Here is an 18,500-nt window from a genome sequence, read left to right as displayed (position 1 = left end):
GATAGGAAATAATATTTGCATAGTAAGCATGGGCTCTTTTTTTTGCGAGTAAATTAAATATTATGAAATGGAAACTGATGTTGTCTCAATTAGTTTGGGTTTGTTTTATTGTAGCAAATTAAATATTTCCTGTATTAAATGATCCTAATTTCCTAGGTGGCTGATGAGGTTTGTGGGTCTGTTGTGTCCAACACAATGGATGCTGAGCCTTACTTTGTTGACTTTATGAGAGACGCCCCTGAGCCAACAGGTAAAAAATTCATTTTATTTCACAATATGTTGATTTCTTCTTACATTTTAAAGCTTTAAACATTTAAAACAGCACCTGTCAATGTAAGTACCTACTAAAAATAAGGATTAAAAAAAATTTAAACCTGCGAATGACAAATGGAAAGATATTTCACATACTCTGAGAATGACATGAGTTTTTTGTGTGTCTAAAAATCAGGTGAAGAGTCTGAAGATGCTGACCTCGAGGCCCCCAAGATTTATGAACCTGTTGCCACACTGGAAACCCTGGCAGAGAAGCTCCAGTTCTACCAGACAGGATACAATGAGAGCATCAGAGGCAGTGCTATGGACTTGGTCTTCTTTAAGGTAAGTTCATGTCAAAAAATCTGGGGAATGGACACACAATTCATGTCAGTACACATAATCGACACAATTAATGTCAGTGCATGTAGTGGTTAAACAGTTAATGCTAGCACATTAAGGTGACACAATTAATTTCAGCATATGTAATGGTTACACTGTTATTGTCAGCACTTGTATTGATTACATAATTAATGTCAACCTATAAAAAATATATAATAAATACAGTATTTGTAAAATATAAGCCCTGATATTGAATGCAAATATTCGTTGTTAAATGTGTCTGTAAAATCATGTGAAGTAAACAAGTCATTGCCCTGGTTGTTTAGTTGATTTGTTACAATATGTGAAGTAAACAATTCATTGCCCTAGGATGCCATGACCAACCTTGTGAAAATCTCTCGCATCATCCGCACACCACGTGGACACGCCCTTCTAGTGGGTGTTGGAGGCTCAGGCAAGCAGAGTTTGACAAGGCTTGCCTCCTTCATTGCTGGCTACTCCACCTTCCAAATCACATTGACCAGGTACATTTAAAAAATATTATGCTCTATTTCACCTTCACTTTTAAAAAACATTTAAAACTATCAGATTTGAATAATCTCTTAGCTCTTGTGAATAGAAAAGAGTCAAAATGTTTGATCCACTGTTTAGATCCTACAACACCAGCAACTTGCTGGAAGACTTGAAGAACTTGTACCGCAGGGCCGGACAGACTGGCAAAGGTGTCACTTTCCTCTTCACAGATAACGAGATCAAAGATGAGGCTTTCCTTGAGTACATGAACAACATACTGTCCTCTGGAGAGGTAAGTCTGGTCATATCATTACCAGCCAGTGATAAAACATCATTTACTTGAAACAGTTAAATCCATGTTCAGAAGTGTTATCAGGGATGAGCAAAGTCTTGAAATAAAAAATTGTAACGATAATTGGGTGATATTTTGTTACACATTTACCCTTTATATGCCTAATGATTGGCATCAAGGATACAGTAGCTTTTTTTTCCTTATCTCTTTATCACCACTTGTTAATGCTAGTTAAAGTTGTCCTATATTACAGTTAGAACATTTGAAATTAAATAATCAAAAGCTTAACCTGTATTTGCATTGGTTTTAAATTCTCAATTTACATAAATTTTTATGAATATGTTTACTTAGACAAGCAAATACATATAATATTACACATAGGCCTGTATAGTTTGATATGTCTAAATTTATTCTGTTTGCCTATCAATGTTAACTTTTATAAATATCCACCAGGTGTCAGGCCTGTCCATATTATTTGTTCTATAAACATCCATGTTAACTGTTCTATAAACATCCACCAGGTGTCAGGCCTGTCCATGTTATTTGTTCTATAAACATCCACCAGGTGTCAGGCCTGTCCATATTATTTGTTCTATAAACATCCACCAGGTGTCAGGCCTGTCCATGTTAACTGTTTATAAATATCCATGTTAAGTGTTCTATAAACATCCACCAGGTGTCAGGCCCATGTTAACTGTTCTATAAATATCCACCAGGTGTCAGGCCTGTCCATATTATTTGTTCTATAAACATCCACCAGGTGTCAGGCCCATGTTAACTGTTCTATAAACATCCATGTTAACTGTTCTATAAACATCCACCAGGTGTCGGGCCTGTTTGTGTTAACTGTTCTATAATTACCCACCAGGTGTCAGGCCTGTTTGCCCGTGATGAGATGGACGAGATCCTGCAGGAGCTGATCGCTGTCATGAAGAAAGAACATCCTCGCAGACCACCCACCAATGAGAACCTGTATGACTACTACATGTCCAGAGTCAGGGAGAACTTGCATGTGGTCTTGTGTTTCTCACCTGTAAGTTGGACTCGTTTAGACATGTAAATTTGACAGTAAATTTTTTAACAGTCAAGTTCCCTTTCAGACCTAATGATCCCTTGGGCATGAAGTAGAATTCATCTATTTCTTTAGCTAAGGCATACGAAGATACAGCACTATGACCAAATACTGTAAGTTACGTGTGACCAAATACTGTAAGTTACGTGTGACTTGAGTCAGGTACCTGAGGACTTTGGGGCTTCATACAACATATAGCATGGAAACAACTTGAGGCTTCAGGGTCAACAATATTAAGCTCGACTACCTAAGCCCACTGTTTCAGCACTAATATTAATACTTACTTACATAAAATGAATATGAAAATCTCCAGAAAAAGAAAATATTTATTAAACAAGGTGATAGGTTTCTCAAATGTATTATGTATTCTGATAAACCTTTTATGTATTATAAACCACACACGTTTTCTTCTTATAGGTTGGAGAAAAGTTCCGCAACCGTTCCCTCAAGTTCCCTGGTCTAATCTCCGGCTGCACCATGGACTGGTTCCAGCGCTGGCCCAAAGATGCTCTAGTGGCCGTCTCTAACCACTTCCTGTCATCTTTTGACATCAGCTGTACGGCCACAGTCAAGTCTGCTGTTGTCAACACAATGGGCTTGTTCCAGGTAAGGTCACATGACCCCTTCCCTTGCCTGTCAATACAATGGGCTTGTTCCAGGTAAGGTCACGTGATCTGTCAACACAATGGGCTTGTTCCAGGTAAGGTCACATGATCTCTTCCCTTGCCTGTCAACACAATGGGCTTGTTCCAGGTAGGTCTCATGATCTGTCAACACAATGGGCTTGTTCCAGGTAAGGTCATATGATCTCTTCCCTTGCCTGTCAACACAATGGGCTTGTTCCAGGTAGGTCTCATGATCTGTCAACACAATGGGCTTGTTCCAGGTAAGGTCACATGATCTCTTCCCTTGCCTGTCAACACAATGGGTTTGTTCCAGGTAAGGTCACATGATCTCTTCCCTTCCCTGTCTATACAATTGGTTAGCTCCCTGTAAGGTCACTTGATCTGTTCTCTTCACTATTAAAACGAGCTGAAATTTAAAAAGCCTGTAGTGCTAAATTCAGTAAACGTTCTTATTTCTTAAAGAAAAGAAAACACAGAATTGATTATTAAATTTATTTAATTATAATTATATCAAATTGAATTTTAAAACATATTCCACAAATACTTTACTTTTAAATAGATTTTTGACCAAGCACCAGAAAATAATAAAATGAATAGGCTAAAATTTTAATTGAACTGTATCTTAATTATTTATTTTTTTAATTGAATTTACCTATTCTGTCTTGAACTGAATCATATTTGTAGGACATGGTGGCAGAGATGTGCGTTGAATACTTCCAAAGGTTCCGTCGTCAGACCCATGTCACTCCCAAGTCTTATCTGTCATTCATTTCTGGCTACAAAGTTATCTACAAGGAGAAGAAAGAAGAGATTGGTCTCTTGGCCCAGAGGATGAATACAGGTGCTTAGGCTAAATATTTATATTTTCTTTGAACATATTGTTGAATTTTCATTTATTTTAGTCAATCATTTAATCTTCATGATGTTTGGGTTAAAGGTCTAGAGAAGCTGATTGAAGCCACAGAGTCTGTGAATGAGCTAAGTAAAGAACTGGCTGTCAAAGAAAAAGAGCTGGCAGTGGCCTCAAAGAAAGCTGATCAGGTATTGGCTGAGGTCACAGCTAAGGCTCAAGCAGCTGAGAAGGTCAAAGCTCAGGTTCAAAAGGTCAAGGACAAGGCTCAAGCCATTGTGGACTCCATTTCTGTAAGTGTATTGACAGGTCATAATCTAGAAGTGAATTATTTTTAATCATGTATTTTCTGTTGTATAGGTTGACTTTAAACACAACAAAATCTTCAGTGTAGGTTTAGTTTATCCCAAATTTTAGCTGGAAAATAGTGGGTTGTCTTATACAACCAAATTTTTATCCTATATGCCAGAAAATTATTATTAAAAACTGAGAATAACTCTTGATAAATTCAATCAACTTAAATTAACTCACCGCCACAGGGTTAAAATGTTTATTTAAAATATAATTTTAGGCGGACAAGGCTATCGCAGAAGAAAAACTTGAAGCTGCACGTCCAGCTCTAGAGGAGGCTGAGGCTGCACTAAGTACCATCAAGCCTGCGCACATCTCCACTGTGCGTAAACTGGCCAAACCTCCACATCTCATTATGAGGATTATGGATGCTTGTTTGCTACTTTTCCAGGTACATTTTTTTTACCACCATTGAATGCACTTAGCCTACAATAATTTTAATAGTGCGTAATATTTTTTTTCTTTTAAAATAAAAAAAGCACTTTATATTAATTTAAATTGTAACTAAACACAAATCTTTGGAGAACTATAATCCAGTGAAATATTAAAAACTTTCTTCTTTAGAAAAGGCTGGATACTGTAACAATGGATCCAGAAAAAAATTGTGTGAAGCCATCTTGGGGTGAAGCTCTGAAGTTGATGAATTCTTCCAACTTCCTGGGTATGCTGCTCAACTTCCCTAAGGTCAGTAAGTTCTGCCTAAACAGCTCAGTTGTTGAATACAACATTTATTCTTTCTATAATCATACATCTACAGGATATATTTGGTGGGAGTTTTGAGTGTTGAGCTGACTGTATTATGGTTTACATCAACTTATGTTGTTCTTTATGGCACTTAAGTGGACCATGTTACCTTTAATTAGTTCATTTATTTTATGTTAACTTGGCTTTTTCCCACTGTGTCAGATTATCCATCATATATTTTGAGTATGGCTTATGTCCCCTTGTACCATCTGATGATGAATATGGCTTATGTTCCCTTGTGCCATTCTTTGTAGACTATGTCTTATGTCCCCTAGTGCCATTCTATGTTGAGTATAGCTTGTCCCCTAGTGCCCTCCTATGTTGAGTATGGCTTACGTCCCCTAGTGCCATCCTATGTTGAGTATGGCTTATGTCCCCTTGTGTCAAACTATGTTGAGCATAGCTTATGTCCCCTTGTGCCATCATATGTATACTATGGCTAATGTTCTGTTCTAGGATTCTATCAATGCTGAAACTGTGGAACTGCTGGAGCCCTACTTGACAGCAGAGGATTACAGCTTTGAGTATGCTAAGAAAGTCTGTGGTGATGTTGCTGGGCTGTGCTCATGGACATCGGCCATGTCCTTCTTCTACACCATCAACAAGGAAGTCTTGCCCATGAAGGTCAGTGTGTAGATGTACTGAATTTTGGGTGCTTATGAGAATGCAGGAAGGTCGATAGAGTATAATGGTTTTTACTGCTGTTATGAGTATTAATGTAAGGTTTAGATTTGAATTAGTATTAAAGCACAATGAGAATATTAGCCAAAAACTCAGTTTTTTGCTATGACTGATCTGTGATTATATAGTTGTTTTGTGACTAACTGTGACTATACAATTGTATCACTATTTGGTATGGTACAGCCACTAGTACATTCACATTTGTAACTCTGGATGTTGACAGGCCAATCTGATCAAACAAGAAGCTCGTCTGAATGCGGCCAACGCTGATTTGGCCCAAGCCCAGGCCCAGCTGGACGAGAAACAGAAAGAACTGGACGAGGTCCAGGCTCTGTTTGATGCAGCCATGGCAGAAAAACAGGTCAGTGCTAGAACTTGTTTGACCTCATTCTTTGGTTTGTCATTTTTACCAACAAATATTATTTTATTTTTCTTGTCACATTTTGTGTATAAATTCTTATTTTCTAAATATGAGTTATAATTACCTATGATTAATTAATAATGGCCTTGTATATGATAATTAGTTCATGGGCACTACTGATGCTACAAAGAAAGATTAAATGTTTAAAAAAATAGCTGTTCGTTTTTTTTAATACATTCTCAAAAAGAGGAAGCACTGTACTTGACATTGCAGTTTATGTTAGAAAAAACAAGAAGTCGAATAACTCCAATAAAGTAGAACGTACTTTTATATGTTGCTGATTAACACAAACATCATCCTCACCCTTAATGTTTACTAAGTCTACTTTTTTTTTAAAATGTGTAAAATTTAGAGATCTGATTTGAGCAAGAATGAATTAAATGAAATATCTTCTCTGTTCTCCAGGCGTTGATGGATGATGCCGATGCTTGCCGTCGCAAGATGAACAACGCTGAAGCTTTGATCAACGGCCTGTCTGGGGAGAAGATCAGGTGGACGCAGGCCAGTAAAACATTTGAGGCCCAGATCCAGAGGCTGGTGGGTGATGTCCTCCTGGCCACTGGATTCCTCTCCTACTCCGGGCCTTTCAACCAGGAGTTCCGCAACTTGATGCTCCGAAGCTGGAAGAAAGAGATGTTGGCTGCTAAGATTCCATTCAGTGATGTAAGAACCATCATTTCTGTACATGTTATGACAAACAAGTGAACTCTACTTCACTTGCCCCATAGACCGTCAGGTTTGAAAGGGAAAAATTTTATGACAAATTAATGAATTGACTGAAGCAAATAGTAATTTGTGGTATAAAGACATGACTGAAGTAAAATTCACACTTATTGGCTGGTTTTTTTAATTACTAGTTGTAAATGTGTTAAATAATTATACCATTCAATTTTACTCTGGCGTTTGTAGAAGTTATAAATAGATGTCTTGTGACTTCTATAATTTACTTTCTTGTAATAATTAAAACATATCACCTGGCTATTTTTAAATTGGTGTCATGTAAACAATTTCAGGACCTGAACATCATCTCTATGCTGGTACTGAACACAACCATCTCAGAGTGGAACCTTCAAGGCCTGCCCAATGATGAGCTCTCCATTCAGAATGGTCTCATTGTCACCAAGGCATCCAGATATCCATTGCTGATTGATCCACAAGGTCAAGGTAAAGCATGGATTAAAAACAAGGAAGGAAAAAATGAGCTTCAGGTAATGTCTGGAATTTTGTTGAATTTGTATTTTTGTATTTAATCATACACCAAATTATTTCTATTTAAAATCATTAAATGAAATGTTATATTTTTAATAATAAATTCTTTTTGTGTTAAATAAGATACTTCTTTAAGGAAAAAGACCATTACGAATGCATCATTTAACCCAGCTCATGTCTTGTCTGTATAGATCACATCACTGAACCAGAAATACTTCAGGACCCACCTGGAAGATTCCCTCTCCCTGGGCAGACCTCTGCTCATTGAAGACGTCGGAGAGGAGCTGGACCCTGCCTTGGACAATGTCTTAGAAAAGAACTTCATCAAATCAGGCTCCACATTTAAGGTAAAAGCTTTGATTTTTATTCAGTAAGAGCTTTGTTAGTTTAAATTTAAGGCCCCCTTAGATGAATCATTGAATGGGGAGTCGTAATTTTCTAAAATTGATTCTTCAGGTGAAAGTCGGAGACAAGGAGGTAGATGTCATGAAGGGGTTCTGTCTGTACATCACAACCAAGTTAGGTAACCCTGCCTACACTCCTGAGGTCTCTGCTAGAACTTCCATCATTGATTTCACTGTCACCATGAAGGGTCTGGAGGATCAGCTGTTGGGTGTTGTCATTCTCACAGAGAAACAGGTGCGTAGGTTAGACAGTTGGGTCTTGTCATTCTCACAGAGAAGCAGGTGCGTAGGTTAGATAGTTGGGTGTTGTCATTCTCACAGAGAAACAGGTGTGTAGGTTAGACAGTTGGGTGTTGTCATTCTCACTGAGAAGCAGGTGCGTAGGTTAGACAGTTGGGTCTTGTCATTCTCACAGAGAAACAGGTGTGTGGGTTAGATAGTTGGGTGTTGTCATTCTCACAGAGAAACAGGTGTGTGGGTTAGATAGTTGGGTGTTGTCATTCTCACAGAGAAACAGGTGCGTAGGTTAGACAGTTGGGTCTTGTCATTCTCACAGAGAAACAGGTGTGTAGGTTAGACAGTTGGGTGTTGTCATTCTCACTGAGAAGCAGGTGCGTAGGTTAGACAGTTGGGTGTTGTCATTCTCACAGAGAAACAGGTGTGTGGGTTAGATAGTTGGGTGTTGTCATTCTCACAGAGAAACAGGTGTGTGGGTTAGATAGTTGGGTGTTGTCATTCTCACAGAGAAGCAGGTGTGTAGGTTAGACAGTTGGGTCTTGTCATTCTCACAGAGAAACAGGTGCGTAGGTTAGTTGGGTGTTGTCATTCTCACAGAGAAACAGGTGTGTAGGTTAGATATGGGAGGGATGGAGAGAACAATATATTGAGAGGAACAGATGGGGAAAGATAAATGAATAGAAAGGACCAAATATTGTCACCATTGTTTTGTCTTTTCATTATATTAACAACGCTGTTTAGGAGAAAATAAAAAAACAAAAAACTCAATATTTCATGATACATTCTGCAAGACAATCCTCTTTACATAGTTCTGCTTCTCTTTATTTATATTCCTATTTTAATCTTCAGGTTATTTAAAATTGATATTAAGCACATCAGTGCAACAATTAAAAAGAGAACATGCATCAATAAAACTTGTCATATTTAAACCAGGAACTGGAAGCTGAGAGAACAAATCTCTTGGAGGAGGTGACCAGCAACAAAAGGAAAATGAAAGAACTTGAAGACAATCTGTTGTACAGGCTGACATCTACCCAGGTAACTAATCACATTATTGTTTCAATCTGGCTGTTTTGTCAAAACAATAATAGACTGAGCCATAATTGGTTATGTAAGAGATTCTTTCTACTAGTTCGGTACAAGTGATTTGATCTCTGTCTACAGGGTTCTCTAGTGGAGGATGAATCCCTGATTGAAGTGCTGAAAGTGACCAAAATTACAGCTGAGGAAGTCAGTGAAAAACTGACCATTGCTGCTGATACAGAGACTAAAATTAACTCTGCCAGAGAAGAGTTCAGGCCAGGTAAGGTTAACTCTTTACTGGCCTAATAGTTTTGTGGCAGGTTTACTTTTGATTGATTATTTTGAAAAAAAAAATGAAAATTTTTGTTGTTTCACATTACAATGTAATTTACATAACCAAAGAGGCTAACAAAAATTTTAGCCTAGAAATTTTTAAAACACTTTTTTAAATACAGCTGTAAAAATGTTTGCAATGCTGTAATTTTTATCTGTCCAGTTGCAACCCGTGGCAGCATTATCTACTTCGTGATCGTGGAGATGAGCATGGTGAACATCATGTACCAGACATCACTGAAGCAGTTCCTGGAACTCTTTGACCTGTCCATGTCCAAATCTGTCAAGTCCCCCATCACAAGCAAGCGTATCAACAACATCATTGATTACTTGACACTGTCTGTCTTCAAATACACCTGTCGTGGCCTGTACGAGACAGACAAATTCCTGTTCACTCTCTTGATGACCCTGAAGATTGAGATGGCTGCAGGCAGAGTGAAGGGAGAGGAGTTTGGTGTCTTTATTAAAGGTAAGCTTTGGTTCATTAGTTTCATGAATGTTAAATTCAAATTTTTTAACCACCAATTATAATTTGTCTGCCTATGTTTTTACAAATAATATCCTTTCTTGTCATATCTGTTGGGGCATGGGCCATCATATTATTTCTCCTGAGTACTCTGAGTATTCTCTCCAGTATGTTCTAGATGTAGCTACTTAGTTGTGTCTGCCTTAAGTTCTCATTGCCAGGTGTATTTAGGAATTCCTCTCTTTGCACGGTTTCCAATTTAGTTGCTGTCTAGTGAAGTTTGTTGGTGAATTACTGGTCTAATCCAAACCCATTTCTCCCTCCTGATTTCTTCTTCAGCATTGTCAAAAGTTTCAATGGTTTCAGGCAGAAGAACCTTGATAGTTAAATGAATTTTAAAAAAGCCAACATTTATTCCCGTGTTTGTTTGCCAACAGGTGGTGCTGCCCTGGACCTGAATGCTGTAGAACCCAAGCCCAAGAAGTGGATCATGGACATGACATGGCTGAACCTGGTCAAACTCTCTGAGCTGCCTCAGTTCAGTCAGATCCTCTCACAAGTTGGAAGAAATGACAAAGTAATTTTTTTGTCTTATCATTTTAGTATATTAGAAGATTCTTTAAACACCTAAGTAAGATACAAGTTTGCAGTCTTGCAAGGACCATTATTGAAAAAACAAAATCAAAATTAAAATTTAATCAAAGCTGTGTTTATGGCAGACTTGGTCGACTTGGTTTGATAAATAGATTCAATGTTGTGTTGTTAATTGGCCTGGTTTAATGAACTGAATTAATGATCATTTTAGTATATTAGAAGATTCTTTAAACACCTAAGTAAGGTGCAAGTCTGCAGTCTTGCAAGGACCATTTTTGAAAAAAACAAAATCAAAATTAAAATTTAATCAATGTTGTGTTTGTGGCAGACTTTAATAAATGTATTCAATGTCGTGTTGTTAATTGGCCTAGTTTAATTAACTAAATTAATGATGTATGTGTTTACAGGCGTGGAAGGCCTGGTTTGATGAAGATGCTCCTGAAGAAAGTGTCATCCCTGACGGCTACAGTAACAGCCTTGACAACTTCCGGAAGCTTCTGCTGATCAGATCCTGGTGCCCTGACAGAACCATCCCCATGGCCAGAGTTTACGTGGCTGAGGCGATGGGACAAGAAGTAAGATAACTGATCACACCCAGATCAAAATCCATCAACTTTAAAATTAAATTGTTTAGTATCTTGCGTTATATCTCATAAAGTTTACTTTTTTTTAGTGAAATGAAATTTGTTTTTCCCACTCAGTTTGCTGAAGGTGTCATCCTGAACCTGGAGTCATTGTGGGAGGAGTCACACTCAAGGACACCCATGGTTTGCTTCCTGTCCATGGGTTCAGATCCCACTGAGAATATTGAACGCTTAGCCAAGCAGAAAAATCTAAGTAAGTGTTGATGGGTTTTGACCCAACTGAGAATATTGAAAGCCTAGCCAATCAGAAATATCTAAGTTAGTGTTTGTGGGTTTTGACCCAACTGAGAATATTGAAAGCCTAGCCAATCAGAAATATCTAAGTTAGTGTTTGTGGGTTTTGACCCAACTGAGAATATTGAAAGCCTAGCCAATCAGAAATATCTAAGCTAGTGTTTGTGGGTTTTGACCCTGAAGCAAAAATGTTTGAGAAAGTGGTTGAAGCATTTGGTGGAGTTTATGCACATTAAAAAAAGAGTTAATTATTCCATTCCAGAATGTGGATCCATTTCTATGGGACAAGGTCAGGACGTTCATGCACGACGACTGATATCTCTGTCAATGGCAGAGGGCAGATGGGTTTTGTTACAAAACTGTCATCTGGGTCTGGATTTCATGGACGAGCTGCTGGACACTGTGAGTGGGGATGGGTGGATGGTGTTTCATAGTTAGCTACAATGGGATGGAAGATTTGGTGGTACTTTTATGAAAGCTGATCTATATTGAAAATCTTTTTTAGTACTTTTGGTCTATAAGTTGGTCTATACTGAAACTATTTTTTTGTTATTATCGGTACAATATTCCTAGTACCATATTCCTAGTACTGCTTACCATCATCTTTTCCTGTTCATGTCCTAGACACATAGGGCAGATGAAATAGAGTTCATCTGCTTCACTTTATACCACCCAACCTCTTTTAATTTCCCTATCTTCAGTTTCTTTAGCTAAACTTTAAACATCAGTGTTTTAATAAAATAATTAGAACTATTTAATTCTGATGCAAACTTTGTCCTGTTATGTTAGGTCCTGACAACAGAGTCAGTGAATGACCAGTTCCGTATTTGGCTGACCACAGAGGAACATCCCAAGTTCCCCATCAACCTGCTGCAGTGCTCCATCAAGTTCACCAATGAGCCGCCAATGGGGGTCAAGGCTGGCCTCAAGAGGACATACACTGGCGTGACCCAGGTAACCCCCTGACACTGAAGTTCAACATTTTTTATCTGCGCAAGATTATCATTCTCATTAACCTTTTATTTAAAAAAACTTTTTTTGATTTTGCTCATTTTAAACAAAATTGATGAATTAAAATTTTAATCAGTCAAAAATAGCTTACACAACTTACTTTAAAAACAATAGAATTTCAGGCGTTTGTTACGACCTATTAAAAATAGTAATTATACTCTACATTAATCTCATTTAATCTTTTTTAAGAAAAGTAAAGTCATGCTTTTAAAGAATTATAGATTGCAGTTGCTCAACAAATAAAAATTAAGGGAAAATGCAATTCAGATTTAATTAGCCCTTCTATAAAATAGGTTGTAGAAACAAAACAATCAACACCCGAAATTTTGGTTTTATTTTTTTTTATTATAAATTTCTTCCTTCATCATCCACCAAATAAAAATCTAAACCAAAATAATTTCTTTTCCCCCAGGAACAACTGGACTACAGCAACTTGCCAGTTTGGAAACCCATGCTGTACGGTGTTGCCTTCTTGCACACAACAGTCCAGGAGAGGAGGAAGTTTGGTCCCATTGGCTGGAACATTCCCTATGAGTTTAACCAGGGTGACCTCAACGCCACCATCCAGTTCATCCAGAATCACCTGGATGACCTTGACCTTAAGAGAGTTAGTAGTGATTATTTTTTTTTTAATTTATTTTTTTATTAAAATTAATTTTTAAAAATACAATAAATAGAAATAAAATAATTAAAAAAAAAACAAGTTTAAAAGTTTTTAAAATTTTGAAATTTTTCAGGGTGTGAACTGGGTGACTGTGAGGTACATGATTGGTGAAGTCCAGTATGGCGGCAGGGTCACTGATGACTACGACAAGAGGTTGTTGAACACCTACACCAGGGTCTGGTTCAGTGAGACCATGTTCACTGACAACTTTGCTTTCTACACAGGTAGGTCTAGGGGTTAGTTGGTGACCTACACAGGTAGGTCTAGGGGTTAGTTGATGACCTACACAGGCCTGTAGGTTAGCTGCTTCTATACTCATCCCTTAAACCTACTTGGGGTGTTGGGCCACAGAAGTTGGTTTTCTCATAATTTTTTGACATCTATGTCAGTCCTCTGCTGCTCTGGTGAACAGAGTCAATGGATAAGATTGTTTACTATACAGAGTTAATGAATAAGATTGTTTACTATACAGAGTCAATGGATAAGATTGTTTACTATACAGAGTTAATGAATAAGATTGTTTACTATACAGAGTTAATGGATAAGATTGTTTACAATACAGAGTTAATGGATAAGATTGTTTACAATACAGAGTCAATGAATAAGATTGTTTACTATGAAAGTTTGTATGAGGTTCTGTATTACACAATGGTGTGTCCTGGAAAATAAAACCAGTTTAAGTCTTCTAAAAATACTACTTTAAAAATTTACAAAAATCTATAGTAGTTTGACATTTTTTAATACTGTTGAATAGAATCTATTTTCTAATCAAATCTGTATATCACCATATAATTAATGTATCATATTTAAAGCAGCTCTATATATCACCTAATGATCAATGTATCATATATTTGAACCAACTCTCTATATAACCTTATGATCAATGTATTATATATTTGAATCCACTCTGTATATAACCTTATGATCAACGTATTATATATTTGAATCCACTCTGTATATAACCTTATGATCAACGTATTATATATTTGAATCCACTTTCTATATAACCATATAATCTATGTCACCAGGCTACAAGATCCCTAAATGTAAGAACCTGGAAGAGTACAGGAACTACATTGAGTCCTTGCCTCTAGTGGACTCGCCTGAGTGCTTTGGTCTACACCCCAACGCTGACATCACGTAAGTTTCCTCATCCTCTCACATAACATAACGTACACGTGAGACTATTATTGATGCTGGTACATGGGTATCTTGATGTTAGCTGTAGCACTCTGCCTAGGTGTGAGAAAGAAATTTTTTTTTAAAAATTGGGTGAGATCAAAGGATGATAAGAAAAGTGCATACAATAGTTCAAGATAGAACAATTCAGCTCTACAGGATCTAGTTTTGCCTTGACATTAAACACACTGATGCAGTGAAAGATGTAATGTTGCTTTCAGTGTTATTGTTGACACTTTACTTAGCTGGTTAAGCTCATGAGTTTGAACCAGGTAAATGAGGCTCAGTAACTGGGGATAGCAAACAATCTAGTAGAGAAAACTCTAAAATCAAACTGCTGTCTTGTAGTTTGTTCTTGGATGGACAAAAGCAAATGCAGAAAGATAAGCAGGTTGAAATTGGAGTCATAACATGTTGACACATAATACTTCATTCTTTTAGAAGAAATCATGTCCAACGTTATAAATCAAGAATGAAAAAGTATTATTTTTACTGAACAACGAACTATGTTGAAATTAACCCTGGAAGTTGTTTGTTTATTGATTGAGTTCTGGTGTTTCAGCTATCAAACCAACACGGCCAACAAAATGTTGTCCACCATTGTTAACATCCAGCCTAAAGACGCTGGCAGTGGGGGTGGGGAGACACGTGAGACAGTTGTCTACAGACTTGCAGACGACATGCTGGAGAAGCTACCACAAGATTACGTTCCTCATGAGGTTGGCGCCAAACTCACTTCATCTTTTTATCTACTTCTTCAACTACTTTTAGAATATTATTACTTTTTGTTTGGCTACCAAATTTAGATTTTTGTTCATTTGTCAATTCATTTTAGGCATATTGAAACAAATGTATAAAAACATTTTTAAACAATATTTTAGGTAAAAGAACGATTGAAGAAAATGGGATCCCTCCAGCCTCTAAACATTTTCTTAAGACAAGAGATTGACCGCATGCAGCGAGTAATTGGTTTAGTGCGCACCACCCTCATGGACCTGAAGCTGGCCATAGATGGCACAATCATCATGTCTGAGAACCTCAGGGACGCCCTGGACAACATGTTTGATGCTAGGGTACCCAACAACTGGAAAAAGGTTCGTTCAAAACTTGAAAGGTTTTTCTTAGGGAACAAAATTTTTTATGTTATGGTTAATTTTATTATATCAGAACTTTGGATTTTTCACATGATTGAATTTGAATGTTAAAACCAATTTGTGGCCAGGTATCTTGGCAGTCCACAACACTGGGGTTCTGGTTCACTGACCTGCTGGACCGTAATGTCCAGTTCAACTCCTGGCTCTTTGAAGGTCGTCCAACAACGTTCTGGATGACTGGCTTCTTTAATCCCCAGGTGAGATTCTAAGTTTATTACCAGCACTAGACCATTGACTGATGTAAAAATAGGTAAAGTTCCATTTTCGAACCTGATGGTCCATGGGACAAGTGGAGTTTACTTGTTTCTGTGACTTCAGCATATGAAGAGATAGTGTGGTCAGCACTATGCCAAGCCACCTTAACTTTCCCTGTGTGGGGGTCAGGGATTCAATTGTGAGACTTTCGGGTTAGCAGTCAAGCCCTTTACTGCTAGGCTAAGCAGTGGTGTAACTGATGCTAATTAACTATCAAGTCCTATAGGAAACATCTGATGGTGGTTTTGTACAAGCTAACATGTTGTCCATCTTTGTCCAGGGTTTCCTGACGGCCATGAGACAAGAAATTACCAGAGCACACAAGGGCTGGGCTCTTGACACTGTCTTCTTGGAGAATGATGTCACAAAAATGATGAGAGAGGACATCACCTCTGGTCCATCTGAAGGTCAGTTTTGTTTTTAATTGACCCATCTGAAGGTCCGTTTTGTTTTAGTTGACCCATCTGAAGGTCAGTTTTACTGTAGTAAAGCACAAATATTATAATGATTTCTTCTAGGGCTTCTAAACTTAATTAAAAATTTTTTTTTTATTTTTTGGTGTTGTAGTATGTTAAAAGCAACACCTTAACAAATTATAATAAAGATGTTTTTTTAAATATAAGTTTTATGTGAAACAATTAGGAACTGCACAAAAATGTAAACAAACTGAAGCTACAAATGAAATAATGATATAAGTGATAATAATATAAGTGATAATAATATAAATGATAATAATATAAATGATAATATAAATGATAATAATACAAATAATAATATACCTGTAAAAAACTTCAAACTTTTATTCGGTAATGAACACTGTTAAATAACCTAAAAATTAAAAATAAGGCCAGACTAGATTTACCAGCATGATTATCCAAGCCATGGTAGCCTATCAATGATCTCTTTCAGGTGTGTACGTGTATGGGCTGTACCTGGACGGTTCAGGCTGGGACCGTCGTAACGCCAAACTTATCGAGCCCACCCCCAAGGTCTTGTACACGCCCCTGCCTGTTGTGCATGTTTTTGCCAGCAACCAGGACAAAGGCCCCAGCGCCAACGTCTACCAGTGTCCAGTCTACAAGAAGCCCAACCGCACAGATCTCACCTACATCTTCCCCCTGTCTTTGAAGACCAGTAAGAACCCCGACTACTGGACCCTGCGAGGTGTGGCGTTGCTGTGTGACATCAAGTAGATTTTATCCCACACACATTGTTTTTTTAAATTTTGGTTTCATGTGGCTCTAAGCCATACCTTGGCCAGTTATAATTTTATCTCATAATCTGAACAGATATAATCAGTTTTATTTAATTTATGGATGTTTTTAAATATATTTCAAAATGACAAGAATGTGTTTTGAAATATTTTGACCATCTTAAGAAAAGTGAACGAGTAGCCCAAATATACCATGAAATTGGTATTAATTAGAAAATGATAAGCCATTTATTAAATTAAACTTGTTGGTTAATAAATTATATAGATTATATGCGCTGTTTTCTTAAAAAGTTTTTTTTAAAAATACATGAATAAATATATATATATATATATTGTGATATTCACAATTGAAAACACCTTTCTAAGAGGAATGAATTTAATAGAAAATTGTCAATTCATGATAAAAAAAGCCTTTGGAGTTATAGAACTATTATTCTGACATTCATATTTTTTATTAAACAAATAATCAGTATTGATAATTTAACAATATCAACATTTTTCAAATGTGAAATGTTGTAATGCAATGCTTTCTTTGTGATTTACTGTAAATCTATATTACAGTGTATTTTGTGATAGTAGGCCTATTTGTATAGTTAAGCATTTTCTGTGTCTGCTAATATTTACAGTATATCAAAACAGTTCGGCAGGTCAACAAGTATTCCATTATTAACTGACCACTACACAATTGTTGACTGTAATTGACTTAAGTATTAGTTTCTTTGTGTGTGCAATCTTTATCATACCGCTTAGTATTACTGACACAAAGTTTAAAATTTAGATCAATCTTAACCTCAAAGTGTGCTGTGAAAATATTTTTTTTATTCAAACACAATTTTTCTGTGTTGCTGAGCAGTATTAATAAAAGAATTTCAAAGTAAATTGACTGGAACTGTTGTTGGAATCTGCTAGTTGTTATCATAAAGGGGGGGGGGGGTCTTCTTCCTTTACTGACGTCACACTTTTAATACAGCTATTTGTTCAAACTTTCTAGATGCGTTCCACATCAATGACAATACCAAGATATCAATTTTAAAAAATTTAATTAGATGTTAAATTAGTCATCAAACATTAATTAAACGTTTTTTTTTAAAATTGTCTTATCCCATCTGAAATGTTTCAGCACCACTCGTCAGTGGTAAATCTGTTTGAAGATAATTCAGGTAACATCCCTCAGGCAACATCCCTCAGGTAACATCCCTCAGGTAACATCCCTCATGCAACATCCCTCAGGCAACATCCCTCAGGCAACATCCCTCATGTAACATCCCTCAGGCAACATCCCTCAGGCAACATCCCTCATGTAACATCCCTCAGGCAACATCCCTCAGGCAACATCCCTCAGGCAACATCCCTCAGGTAACATCCCTCAGGCAAAGGCTGTTTAAAAAATGGTGCAGGCTATTAATTATAACGCTAGGACTGATTTGTTAAACTTATAACTGAAAATAACCTAAGCTATATTTTTGTAAAAGTGAAGGGTACCTGACTCACGTTTGGGAAAGTCAAGGCAGCTGGACATAGTGCTGACCACACTGTCCCTTCATATGCCGAGATAACATGAATAGGTGAACTCTACTTTATCTTCAAGCCCGATCAGTGTTTCTTCCAGACTTTTTTCTTTGGGGGGGGGGGGGGCACTTGAAATTTTCGGGGGGACGGTAGACTTTCTTCGGGGGGGGGGGGGGGGCGGACACTGTTACAAGTATATATTTTCTATATAAATTATATACATTTCA

At 37.1% G+C, this 18,500-nt stretch overlaps 1 protein-coding gene across 1 annotated transcript in view; it reads left to right on the top strand.

The window, feature by feature from the left end:
- Positions 1–17,641, top strand: part of LOC131938386 (dynein axonemal heavy chain 5) — a 51,249-nt gene extending 33,608 nt beyond the window's left edge. The window contains exons 54-85 of the mRNA XM_059296385.1: positions 157–250; positions 449–597; positions 964–1,118; positions 1,246–1,399; positions 2,268–2,432; positions 2,889–3,077; positions 3,782–3,938; positions 4,035–4,240; positions 4,519–4,689; positions 4,863–4,982; positions 5,499–5,666; positions 5,947–6,084; positions 6,550–6,807; positions 7,158–7,352; positions 7,545–7,700; positions 7,810–7,992; positions 8,928–9,032; positions 9,159–9,297; positions 9,514–9,819; positions 10,254–10,393; positions 10,818–10,985; positions 11,112–11,247; positions 11,551–11,690; positions 12,078–12,242; positions 12,712–12,906; positions 13,037–13,187; positions 13,992–14,103; positions 14,705–14,861; positions 15,024–15,236; positions 15,365–15,493; positions 15,832–15,958; positions 16,461–17,641. Coding sequence (XP_059152368.1) covers positions 157–250; positions 449–597; positions 964–1,118; positions 1,246–1,399; positions 2,268–2,432; positions 2,889–3,077; positions 3,782–3,938; positions 4,035–4,240; positions 4,519–4,689; positions 4,863–4,982; positions 5,499–5,666; positions 5,947–6,084; positions 6,550–6,807; positions 7,158–7,352; positions 7,545–7,700; positions 7,810–7,992; positions 8,928–9,032; positions 9,159–9,297; positions 9,514–9,819; positions 10,254–10,393; positions 10,818–10,985; positions 11,112–11,247; positions 11,551–11,690; positions 12,078–12,242; positions 12,712–12,906; positions 13,037–13,187; positions 13,992–14,103; positions 14,705–14,861; positions 15,024–15,236; positions 15,365–15,493; positions 15,832–15,958; positions 16,461–16,744 — 5,325 coding nt within the window. The 3' untranslated portion in view covers positions 16,745–17,641. The remainder of the gene's footprint in view (positions 1–156; positions 251–448; positions 598–963; positions 1,119–1,245; positions 1,400–2,267; positions 2,433–2,888; positions 3,078–3,781; positions 3,939–4,034; positions 4,241–4,518; positions 4,690–4,862; positions 4,983–5,498; positions 5,667–5,946; positions 6,085–6,549; positions 6,808–7,157; positions 7,353–7,544; positions 7,701–7,809; positions 7,993–8,927; positions 9,033–9,158; positions 9,298–9,513; positions 9,820–10,253; positions 10,394–10,817; positions 10,986–11,111; positions 11,248–11,550; positions 11,691–12,077; positions 12,243–12,711; positions 12,907–13,036; positions 13,188–13,991; positions 14,104–14,704; positions 14,862–15,023; positions 15,237–15,364; positions 15,494–15,831; positions 15,959–16,460) is intronic.
- The last annotated feature ends 859 nt before the right edge of the window (positions 17,642–18,500 follow it).

Source organism: Physella acuta, unplaced genomic scaffold (assembly GCF_028476545.2).
Source record: "Physella acuta isolate Inbredline_101_S28 unplaced genomic scaffold, ASM2847654v3 ptg000243l, whole genome shotgun sequence".
NCBI classification, from domain to species: Eukaryota; Metazoa; Mollusca; class Gastropoda; family Physidae; genus Physella; species Physella acuta.
Note: the sequence above shows the minus strand (reverse complement) of the source record. Positions and strands in the feature narration are given on the sequence as shown.